The sequence below is a fragment of the Hemitrygon akajei genome, chromosome 9, assembly GCF_048418815.1.
Source record: "Hemitrygon akajei chromosome 9, sHemAka1.3, whole genome shotgun sequence".
NCBI lineage: Eukaryota > Metazoa > Chordata > Chondrichthyes > Myliobatiformes > Dasyatidae > Hemitrygon > Hemitrygon akajei.
The window spans coordinates 6954136-6967365 of record NC_133132.1 but is presented as its reverse complement, the minus strand read 5'-3'; the positions used below and the strand labels follow the sequence as shown (position 1 = coordinate 6967365).

The 13230-nt window shown below is 47.8% G+C and overlaps 1 protein-coding gene across 1 annotated transcript in view; it reads left to right on the top strand.

Moving 5' to 3' along the window:
* Nucleotides 1-13230, top strand: part of LOC140732866 (glutathione hydrolase 5 proenzyme-like) — a 255965-nt gene that overhangs the window by 172149 nt on the left and 70586 nt on the right. The window contains exon 4 of the mRNA XM_073055495.1: nucleotides 4882-4971. Within this exon, the coding sequence (XP_072911596.1) occupies nucleotides 4882-4971 (90 nt within the window). The remainder of the gene's footprint in view (nucleotides 1-4881; nucleotides 4972-13230) is intronic.

Sequence of the window (13230 nt, the reverse complement as noted above, 5' to 3'; positions counted from 1 at the left end):
CTATACAGTGCACACCGTCTCACGCTGACTATACAGTGCACACTGTCTCTCACTGACTATACAGTGCACACTGACCCTCACTGATTATACAGGTCACATGGGCTTGCTCTGACTGTACAGTGCACACTGACCCTCACTGACTGTACAGTGCACACTGACCCTCACTGACTATACAGTGCACACTGTCTCTCAGTGACTATACAGTGCACACTGACCCTCACTGATTATACAGTGCACACTGTCTCTCACTGACTATACAGTGCACACTGACCCTCACTGACTATACAGTGCACACTGTCTCTCAGTGACTATACAGTGCACACTGACCCTCACTGACTATACAGTGCACACTGTCTCTCACTGACTATACAGTGCACACTGACCCTCACTGATTATACAGTGCACACTGTCTCTCACTGACTATACAGTGCACACTAACCCTCACTGATTATACAGTGCACACTGTCTCTCACTGACTGTACAGTGCACTCTGACCCTCGCTGACTGTACAGTGCAACTGACCCTCACTGATTATACAGTGCACATGGTCTTTCAGTGACTATACAGTGCACACCGTCTCTCGCTGACTATACAGTGCACACTGTCTCTCACTGACTATACAGTGCACACTGACCCTCACTGATTATACAGGTCACATGGGCTTGCTCTGACTGTACAGTGCACACTGACCCTCAGTGACTGTACAGTGCACACTGACCCTCACTGACTATACAGTGCACACTGTCTCTCAGTGACTATACAGTGCACACTGACCCTCACTGACTATACAGTGCACACTGTCTCTCACTGACTATACAGTGCACACTGACCCTCACTGATTATACAGTGCACACGGTCTCTCACTGACTATACAGTGCACACTGTCTCTCAGTGACTATACAGTGCACACTGTCTCTCACTGACTATACAGTGCACACTGACCCTAACTGATTATACAGTGCACACTGTCTCTCAGTGACTATACAGTGCACACTGACCCTCACTGATTATACAGTGCACACTGTCTCTCACTGACTATACAGTGCACACTGACCCTCACTGATTATACAGTGCACACTGTCTCTCACTGACTATACAGTGCACACTGTCTCTCACTGACTATACAGTGCACACTGACCCTCACTGATTATACAGGTCACATGGGCTTGCTGTGACTATATAGTGCACACTGACCCTCACTGATTATACAGGTCACATGGGCTTGCTCTGACTATACAGTGCACACTGACCCTCATTGACTGTACAGTGCACACTGACCCTCACTGACTGTACAGTGCACACTGACCCTCACTGACTGTACAGTGCACACTGTCTCTCACCGACTGTACAGTGCACACTGTCTCTCACCGACTGTACAGTGCCCACTGTCTCTCACCGACTGTACAGTGCCCACTGTCTCTCACTGACTATACAGTGCTCACTGACTATACAGTGCACACTGACCCTCACTGATTATACAGGTCACATGGTCTTTCAGTGACTATACAGTGCACACCGTCTCTCACTGACTATACAGTGCACACTGACCCTCACTGACTATACAGTGCACACTGACCCTCACTGATTATACAGTGCACACTGACCCTCACTGACTATACAGGGCACACTGACCCTCACTGATTATACAGGTCACACGGTCTTTCAGTGACTATACAGTGCACACCGTCTCTCGCTGACTATACAGTGCTCACTGACTATACAGGGCACACTGACCCTCACTGATTATACAGGTCACACGGTCTTTCAGTGACTATACAGTGCACACTGTCTCTCACTGACTATACAGTGCACACTAACCCTCACTGACTATACAGTGCACACTGTCTCTCACTGATTATACAGGTCAGGTCACCTGACTGTACAGTGCACACTGTCTCTCACTGGTTGTACAGTGCACACTGTCTCTCAGTGACTATACAGTGCACACTGACCCCCACTGACTACACAGTGCACACTGACCCTCACTGATTATACAGGTCACATGGTCTTTCAGTGACTATACAGTGCACACCGTCTCTCGCTGACTATACAGTGCACACTAACCCTCACTGATTATACAGTGCACACTAACCCTCACTGATTATACAGTGCACACTGTCTCTCACTGACTATACAGTGCACACTAACCCTCACTGATTATACAGTGCACACTGTCTCTCACTGACTATACAGGGCACACTGACCCTCACTGATTATACAGGTCACATGGTCTTTCAGTGACTATACAGTGCACACCGTCTCTCACTGACTATACAGTGCACACTGACCCTCACTGATTATACAGTGTACACTGTCTCTCACTGACTATACAGTGCACACTGTCTCTCACTGACTATACAGTGCACACCGTCTCTCACTGACTATACAGTGCACACTGTCTCTCACTGACTATACAGTGCACACTGTCTCTCAGTGACTATACAGTGCACACTGACCCTCACTGATTATACAGTGTACACTGTCTCTCACTGACTATACAGTGCACACTGACCCTCACTGATTATACAGGTCACATGGTCTTTCAGTGACTATACAGTGCACACTGACCCTCACTGATTATACAGGTCACATGGGCTTGCTCTGACTGTACAGTGCACACTGACCCTCACTGACTGTACAGTGCACACTGACCCTCACTGATTATACAGGTCACATGGGCTTGCTCTGACTGTACAGTGCACACTGACCCTCACTGACTGTACAGTGCACACTGACCCTCACTGACTGTACAGTGCACACTGACCCTCACTGATTATACAGGTCACATGGGCTTGCTCTGACTGTACAGTGCACACTGACCCTCACTGACTGTACAGTGCACACTGACCCTCACTGATTATACAAGTCACATGGGCTTGCTCTGACTGTACAGTGCACACTGACCCTCACTGACTGTACAGTGCACACTGACCCTCACTGACTATACAGTGCACACTGTCTCTCAGTGACTATACAGTGCACACTGACCCTCACTGATTATACAGTGCACACTGTCTCTCACTGACTATACAGTGCACACTGACCCTCACTGACTATACAGTGCACACTGTCTCTCACTGACTATACAGTGCACACTGACCCTCACTGATTATACAGTGCACACTGTCTCTCACTGACTATACAGTGCACACTAACCCTCACTGATTATACAGTGCACACTGTCTCTCACTGACTGTACAGTGCACTCTGACCCTCGCTGACTGTACAGTGCAACTGACCCTCACTGATTATACAGGTCACATGGGCTTGCTCTGACTGTACAGTGCACACTGACCCTCACTGACTATACAGTGCACACTGACCCTCACTGATTATACAGGTCACATGGGCTTGCTCTGACTGTACAGTGCACACTGACCCTCACTGACTATACAGTGCACATGGTCTTTCAGTGACTATACAGTGCACACCGTCTCTTGCTGACTATACAGTGCACACTGTCTCTCACTGACTATACAGTGCACACTGACCCTCACTGATTATACAGTGCACACTGTCTCTCACTGACTATACAGTGCACACTGTCTCTCACTGACTATACAGTGCACACTGACCCTCACTGATTATACAGTGCACACTGTCTCTCAGTGACTATACAGTGCACACTGACCCTCACTGATTATACAGTGCACACTGTCTCTCACTGACTATACAGTGCACACTGACCCTCACTGATTATACAGTGCACACTGTCTCTCACTGACTATACAGTGCACACTGTCTCTCACTGACTATACAGTGCACACTGACCCTCACTTATTATACAGGTCACATGGGCTTGCTGTGACTATACAGTGCACACTGACCCTCACTGATTATACAGGTCACATGGGCTTGCTCTGACTATACAGTGCACACTGACCCTCATTGACTGTACAGTGCACACTGACCCTCACTGACTGTACAGTGCACACTGACCCTCACTGACTGTACAGTGCACACTGACCCTCACTGACTGTATAGTGCACACTGTCTCTCACCGACTGTACAGTGCACACTGTCTCTCACCGACTGTACAGTGCCCACTGTCTCTCACTGACTGTACAGTGCACACTGACCCTCACTGATTGTACAGTGCCCACTGTCTCTCACTGACTGTACAGTGCCCACTGTCTCTCACTGACTGTACAGTGCCCACTGACTGTACAGTGCCCACTGACCCTCTCTGATTGTACAGTGCCCACTGTCTCTCACCGACTGTACAGTGCCCACTGACCCTCACTGATTGTACAGTGCACACTGACCCTCACTGATTGTACAGTGCACACTGTCTCTCACTGATTGTACAGTGCACACTGACCCTCACTGATTGTACAGTGCCCACTGTCTCTCACTGACTGTACAGTGCCCACTGTCTCTCACTGACTGTACAGTGCCCACTGTCTCTCACCGACTGTACAGTGCACACTGACCCTCACTGATTGTACAGTGCACACTGTCTCTCACTGACTGTACAGTGCACACTGACCCTCTCTGATTGTACAGTGCCCACTGTCTCTCACCGACTGTACAGTGCACACTGACCCTCTCTGATTGTACAGTGCCCACTGTCTCTCACTGACTGTACAGTGCACACTGTCTCTCACTGACTGTACAGTGCACACTGACCCTCACTGATTGTACAGTGCACACTGTCTCTCACTGACTGTACAGTGCACACTGACCCTCTCTGATTGTACAGTGCCCACTGTCTCTCACTGACTGTACAGTGCCCACTGTCTCTCACTGACTGTACAGTGCCCACTGACCCTCACTGACTGTACTGTGCACACTGCCCTATGCAAAGTGCAGTGTGTTGTCTGAGATATGTGCAGTTCACCCTATACTGTCTGTGTGTGACATTTTCCATCTCTTTCTTAGAACGTGTTGTAGTTATCAATGCAAGAGAGGCAGCTCCGAAGAATATGCACCCAGCTCTATTCGATCTGTGTAACGGTGGACTCTATAAAGGTAAAGAAATGCAAGCCTGAGTTCTTGCTGACAAAATAAAATGTAGAGAAATGCGCTGGAGGCATGAGGGGTTGGGAGGCTGAGGGGGAGCAGGAGGTGGCAGGGGAGGGGAGAATTGGGAGGTGGGGAATAAGACAGAGCACAAAAGTGGAAGATGAAGGAGGATGCTTGTGGAGTGATGGGACAGTGAGGAAAATGGTGGGTTGGGCAATGAGGAAGATGGAGCGAGGCAGAGCGTGGGGGGAGTGAGGGCGGGACAAGACACTGAGTGTGAGTAGGAGTTGGCAAGTGGAAATAGCAAGGGTAAAAGGACCCTATTGTCAGTTGTATACAGGCGTCCAAACAGCAGCCAGGATGTGGATTGCAAACTACAGCAGGAGATAGAAAAGGCATTTCAGAAGGCAATGTCATGGTAATCACTGGGAATTTGAAAATGAAAGTGGATTGGGAAAACCAGGTCAGTACTGACTTGAGAGAGAGAATTTGTAGAATGTCTAAGGGATGGCTTTTTAGAACAGCTTGTTGTTGAGCCCACTAGGGATCAGCTGTGCTGGATTGGGTGTTGTGCAATGATCCGGAGGCGATAAGAGAGCTGAAGGTTAAGGAACCCTTAGGGAACAGTGATCACAATATGGTCAAGTTCACACTGAAATTTGAGAGGGAAAAAATAAAATCCAATGTGTCGGTTATTTCAGTGGAATAAAGGAAGTTACAATGGCATGGGGAGGGAACTGGCTGAAGTTGACTGGAAAGGGACATTTGCAGGAAGGACAGCAGAGCAGCAATGGCTGGAGTTTCTGCAAAAAATGAGGGAAGTGCAAGATAGATATATTCCAAACAAGAAGAAATTTTCAAAGGGAAGAAGGACATTACAGTGGATGACAAGTGAAGTCAGAGCCAAAGTAAAAGCAAAAGAGAGGACATACAAGGAAGCCAGAGCTAGTGAGAAGATCGAGGATTGGGAAGCTTTTAAAAACTTGCAGAAGGAAACTAAGAAGGTCATCAGGAAGGAAAAGATGAATTATGAAAGGAAGCTGGTGACTAATATCAAAGATACTAAAAGCTTTTTTAAGTATATAAAGGGTAAAAGAGAGCTGAGGGTAGATATAGGATCAATACAAAATGATGCTGGAGATATTGTAATGAGAGGTGCAGAGATGGCAGAGGAACTGAATGCGTATTTTGCATCAGTCTTCACAGTGGAAGACATCTGCAGTATACCCGACATTCAAGAGTGTCAGGGAAGCAAAGTTTGTGCAGTGAAAATTATAACTGAGAAGGTGCTCAGGAAGCTTAATGGTCTGAGGGTGGATAAATCTCCTGGACCTGATGGAATGCACCTTCGGGTTCTGAAGGAAGTAGCTGGAGAGATTGTGGAGGCATTAACGATGATCTTTCAAGAATCGATAGACTCTGGCATTGTACCTGATGACTGGAAAATTGCAAATGTTACTTTGCTATTTAAGAAGGGTGGGAGGCAGCAGAAAGGAAACTATAGACCTGTTTGCCTGACATTGGTGGTTGGGATGTTGTTGGAATCGATTGTTAGGGATGAAATTACGGAGTACCTGGAGGCACATGATAAGATAGGCCAAAGCCAGCATGGTTTCCTGAAAGAAAAATCCTGCCTGACAAACTTACTGCAATTCTTTGAGGAAATTACAAGCAGGGTAGACAAAGGATGTAGTATACTTGGATTTTCAGAAGGCCTTTGATAAGGTGCCGTTCAGGAGGCTGCTTAGCAAGATAAGAGCCTATGGAATTACAGGGAAGTTACTAGCATTGGTGGCGCATTGGCTGATCGGCAGAAAGCAGAGAATGGGAATAAAAGGATCCTATTCTGGCTGGCTGCCAGTTACCAGTGGAGTTCCACAGGGATCGGTGTTGGGAGTGCTGCTTTTTATGATATATGTCAATGATTTGGACTATGGGATTAATGGATTTGTGACTAAATTTGCCGATGATACAAAGATAGCTGGAGGAGTGGGTAGTGTTGAGGAAACAGAGAGCCTGCAGAGAGACTTAGATAGTTTTGGGGAATGGGCAAAGAAGTGGCAAATGAAATACAATGTTGGAAAGTGTACGGTCATGCACTTTGGTGGAAGAAATAAACGGACAGATTATTATTTAGATGGAGAGAGAATTCAAAATGCAGAGATATAAAGGAACTTGGGAGTCCTTGTGTAGGATACCCTAAAGGTTAACCTGCAGGTTGAGTCGGTGGTGAAGAAGGTGAATGCAATGTTAGCATTCATTTCTAGAGGTATAGAATACAAGAGCAGGGATGTGATGTTGAGGCTCTATAAGCGACTCGTGAGACCACACTTGGAGTATTGTGTGCAGTTTTGGGCTCCTTACTTTAGAAAGAATATATTGGAGAGGGTTCAGAGAAGATTTACAAGAATGATTCCAGGAATGAAAGGGTTACCGTATGAGGAACGTCTGACAGCTCTTGGGCTGTATTCCCTGGAGTTCAGGAGAATGAGGGGGGATCACATAGAAACATTCCGAATGTTAAAAGGCCTGAACAGATTAGATATGGCAAAGTTATTTCCCACGGTCGGGGACAAGAGGGCACAACTTCAGGATTGAAGGACGTCCATTTAGAACAGAGATGTGGAGAAATTACTTTAGTCAGAAGGTGGTAAATCTGTGGAATTTGCTGCCACAGGCGGCTGTGGAGGTCGAGTCATTGGGTGTATTTAAGACAGAGATAGATAGGTTCTAGATTAGCCAGGGCATCAAAGGGTACGGGGAAAAGGCAGGGGAGTGGGGATGACTGGGTGAATTGGACCAGCCATGATTGAATTGCGGGGCAGACGATGGGATGAATGGCCTACTTGGCTCCTAAATCTTATGGTCTCATGCAGTGAGGGAGGGACGAGACACCGAGTGTGAGGGGAGAGAGGGAGGGACAAGACGTAGAGTGTGAGGGAGTGAGTGAGGGACAAGACGCAGAGTGTGAGGGAGCGAGGGAGGGACAAGACACCGAGTGTGAGGGGAGAGAGGGAGGGACAAGACGTAGAGTGTAAGGGGGAGTGAGAGAGGGACAAGACGCAGAGTGTGAGGGAGGGACGAGACACTGAGTGTGAGGGGAGTGAGGGAGGGACGAGACACCGAGTGTGAGGGGAGAGAGGGAGGGACTAGACGTAGAGTGTGAGGGAGTGAGCGAGGGACAAGACGCAGAGTGTGAGGGAGCGAGGGAGGGACAAGACACCGAGTGTGAGGGAGGGACGAGACACCAAGTGTGAGGGGAGTGAGGGAGATGCGAGATGCAGAGTGTGAGGGGAGTGAGGAAGGGACGTTACACTGAGTGTGAGGGGAGTGAGGGAGGGACGAGACACCGAGTGTGAGGGGAGAGAGGGAGGGACAAGACGTAGAGTGTGAGGGAGTGAGTGAGGGACAAGACGCAGAGTGTGAGGGAGCGAGGGAGGGACAAGACACCGAGTGTGAGGGAGGGACGAGACACCGAGTGTGAGGGGAGTGAGGGAGATGCAAGACGCAGAGTGTGAGGGGAGTGAGGAAGGGACGTTACACTGAGTGTGAGGGGAGTGAGGGAGGGACGAGACACCGAGTGTGAGGGGAGTGAGAGAGGGATTAGACAGAGAGTGTGAGGGGAGTGAGGGAGATGCGAGACACCAAGTGTGAGGGGAGTGAGGGAGGGATTAGACAGAGAGTGTGAGGGAGTGAGGGAGATGCGAGACGCAGAGTGTGAGGGGAGTGAGGGAGGGATGAGACACCAAGTGTGAGGGGAGTGAGGGAGGGACGAGACACTGAGTGTGAGGGGAGTGAGAGAGGGATTAGACAGAGAGTGTGAGGGGAGTGAGGGAGATGCGAGACACCAAGTGTGAGGGGAGTGAGGGAGGGACGAGACATTAACTGTGAGGGAGTGAGGGAGGGACGAGATGCAGAGTGTGAGGGGAGTGAGAGAGGGACGAGATGCAGAGTGTGAGGGAGTGAGGGAGGGACGAGACATTAACTGTGAGGGAGTGAGGGAGGAACGAGATGCAGAGTGTGAGGGGAGTGAGAGAGGGACGAGATGCAGAGTGTGAGGGGAGTGAGAGAGGGACGAGATGCAGAGTGTGAGGGAGTGAGGGAGGGACGAGACACCGAGTGTGAGGAAGTGAGGGAGGGACGAGACACCGAGTGTGAGGGGAGTGAGGGAGGGATTAGACAGAGAGTGTGAGGGGAGTGAGGGAGGGACGAGACACCGAGTGTGAGGGGAAGGGAGGGAGGGAAGTAGATATTGTGTATCTGGTTTCAGCTGGGACAGGCAACGGAAAGAGTTTCCCAGCAGCAGCCCTGGGTAACTGGGTCAGTGGGCAAACTCAGAATGAGGTTGTGGAGGGGTTTGGAGGAAGAAGGGGATCTGGGAGTTCAGATACATAATTCTCTGAAAGTGGCAAGACTGGTAGTCAGGGTTGTAAAGAAGGGTTTTGGCTCCCCAGCCTTCATATTGAGTATAAGAATTGGGATGTTATGGTGAGGTTGTATAAGACATTGGAGAGGCCAAATTTGGAGTATTGTGTACAGTTCTGTTCACCTAACTATAGGAAGGATATCAGTAAGAGTGAAAGAGTGCAGAGAAGATTTACTAGGATGTTGCCGGGTCTTCAGGAGTTGAGTTACAGGGAAAGAGTGAACACGTTAGGAGTTTATTCCTTGGAGTGTAGAAGAATGAGAAGATAGAGGTTTACAAAATTATGAGGGGTACAGACAGAGTAAATGTGAGTAGGCTCTTTCCACTTAGATTAGGAGAGATAAATATGTGAGGACATGGCTTTAGGGTGAAAGGGGAAAGGTTTAGGGGAACATTAGGGGGAACTTCACTCAGAGACTGGTGGGAGTGTGGAACGAGCTGCCATCTGACGTGGTAAATGCAGGCTCACTCTTAAGTTTTAAGAATAAGTTGGATAGATACGTGGATGGGAGAGGTCTGGAGGGTTACGGACTGGGTGCAGGTCAATGGGACTAGCAGAATAAAGTTTCGCCACAGACTAGAAGGGCCAAATGGCCTGTTTTCTGTGCTGTAGTGTTCTGTGATTCTAACAGAGGGATGTCCCTTTAGAACGGAGATGGGGAGGAATTGCTTTACCCAGAGAGTGGTGAATCTGTGGAATGCTCTTCCACTCACCAGGAAATCTGCAGGTGCTGGAAATCCAGATAACAACACACACAAAATGTTGGTGGAACGCAGCAGGCCAGGCAGCATCGACAGGGAGAAGGGTCTCGGCCTGAAACGTCGTCTGTACTTCTCGCTATAGATGCTGCCTGACCTGCTGTGTTCCACCAGCATTTTGTCTGTACTGCTTTGCCACTGTCAGCTGTGGAGTCCAGGTCATTGGGTGTAGTTAAGGCAGAGGTTAGTGACAGCGTCACAGGTTACAGGCGATGACGGCTGGACGGGGTTGATCGGGAATATCAATCAGCTGTGACAGAATGCTAGAGCAGGCTGGATGGGGTGAGCGGCCTAGTTTTGCTCCTGTGTCTAACGGAATTGTACACTTACATTAAAATATAGAATAGTAACGAGGAGGGTAGGATCACTCGAAGGGAATGGAAAAGCGAGGGGCATTTGGACAGGCACATCATTTGGCAGCAAATGGATGGACATGGATCCTGTGAAGACAGATGAGATCAATTTAAATCAGTTCATTTTCAGCAAACACGCAGTGGCCCGGGGGGCCTTTTGCTGGATGGCACAGTACGATGACACTTCCAAGAAATTGTTGCCAGAGGTGTGTGTTGGGCCTTAAATAATGAAGAGTTGGTGATGTTTAGACCCATGGAGTTATATGACCCGAAAAAAGCCCAACCTGCTGGAATTAATTCAACTTCTAACTCCATAAGGCCATAAGATATAGGAGCAGAATCGGGCCATTTGGCCCATCGAGTCTGGTCTATTTCCCTTCCAGCCCCAATCTCTTGCCTTCTCCCTGCATCCCTGACTGTTCAAGAACCTATCAGCCTCTGCCTTAAATATACCCAATGACTTGGCCTTTACAGTCACCTCAGCAATGAATTCCACAGAATCACCACCCTCTGGCTAAAGAAATTCCTCTTCGTCTCTGTTCTAAATGGACATCCTTCTATTCTGAGGTTGTGTCCTCTGGTCGTAGACTTACCCACCACAAGAAACATCCTCTCCACATCCACTCTGTCGAGGCCTTTCAGCATTTGATAGGTTTCAATGCGATCCCCACCCGCTCTGAATTCCAGGAAGTGCAGGCCCAGACCTATCAGGCACTCCTCATCTGAAAAGCCTTTTAATTCTGCAGTCACGTTTGTGAACCTTATATTCTAGTCCTCTTGAATGCCTTTCTCGCCACAGGCTCAGCCTGCAAATTAACCTTTAGGGAATCTTGCAGGAGGACTCCCAAGTCCCTTTGCACCTCAGATTTTTGAATTTTTCTCTCCATTTAGAAAATAATCCATGCTTTTATTTTTTCTAGCAAAGAGTATAAACGTACACTTCCTGACGCTGTATTCCATCTCCATTTCTTTGCCATTCTCTAATCTGTTTAAGTTCTTCTGTAGATACTTTGCTTCAACAAAACTACTGCTCCCCGCCATCTATCTTTGTATTGTATTGTCTTCTGCCTCCCTCCCTTCCTGAAGAGTGGAGTGACATTTGCAATTCTTCAGTCTTCCAGAATCTAGTGATTCTTGAAAGATCATTACTAAAGCCTCCAGAATCACTTCAGGCACCTCTGTCAGACTCCTGGGGTGCACACCGTCTGGTTCAGGTGACTCATCTACCTTCAGTCTCCCAAGCATCTTTTCCCTAGTAATCACCAGGAAATCTGCAGATGCTGGAAATTTAAACAACACACACAAAATGCTGGTGGAACACAGCAGGCCAGGACCTGATGAAGGGTCCCGGCCCGAAACATCGACAGTGCTTCTACTTATAGGTGCTGCCTGGCCTGCTGTTTCCCTAGTAATGTCAGGTTTACTTACTGTGTTCCACAGTGAAGATGGACGCAAAGTACTTACTCGGCTTGTCCGCCGTTTCCTTGACCCCGTTACTACCTCTCCAGCATAATTTTCCCACAGTCTAATATCTACTTCTGCCTCTCTTTTACACTTTATGAATCTGAAGAAACCTTTGGTATCCTCTTTAATATTATTAACTAGCTTACCTTTGTATTCCAACTGTTCCTTCTTGATGACTTTTTTAGTTGTCTTCTGTTGGTTTTTAAAAGTTTCCCAATCCTTTAACTTCCCACTAATTTTTACTCTATTATATGCCCTCTCTTTAGCTTTTATGTTGGCTTTGACTTCTCTTGTCAGCCACGGTCACATCACCCTGCCTTTAGAATACTACTTCCTATTTGGAATGCGTCTATCTTGTGCCTTTGGAACTTCTCTCAGAAACTCCAGCTGCCATTGCTCTGCTGTCATCACTGCTAGTGTTCCCTTCCAATTAATTTTGGCCAGCTCCTCTCTCGTGCCTCTGTACTACTGAACTGTAATACTGATACATCTGACTCTAGATTCTCCAGGGTTTATCATTGTTATGATCACTGGCCCCTAAAGGTTCCTTTACCATAAGCTCCCTAATCAGTTCTGGTTCATTACACAACCCTCAATTCAGAGTTGCTGATCCCCTAGTGGGCTCCACCACAAACTGCTCTAAAAAGCCATCTCGTAGGCAGTCTACAAATTCCCTCTCTTGAGATCCAGCATCAACATGATTTTCCCAATCTACCTGCGTATTGAAATCCCCGATGACTATTGTTACATTGCCCTTTGGTCAAGCATTTTCTATCTCCTGTTGAAAATTGTAGACTACATCTTTACTGCTGTTTGGAAGTCATATATAATTCCCATCAGGGTCTTTTTGCCCTTGCAGTTCCTTAGTTCTACCCACAAGGATTCTACACCTTCTGATTATGTCACCTCTTTCGAAAGGTTTGATTTCATTTTTTTACCAACAGAGCCACCCCACCCTCTCTGCCTGTCCTTTCGATACAATCTGTATCCTTGGACGTTAAGCCCCAGCTATAATCTTCATTCAGCCACCATTCAATGACGTCTACAGCATCGTACATGCCTCTGCTACGTCCATCGACCTTAATTCTAGCAAGCCCAGATCCTGTTGCAAGCTTTGATAGACTTGGTGTCATCTGCAAACTTCCTGATCCAGTTTACCTCATTCTCATTCAGGTCATTGGCCGGCACCTTCCAGACCCACAACTCTACTTGCTTGAAGTTCAAGGGTAGCAAAAGCACAATAGTCGCCACCACCTGTGCGGT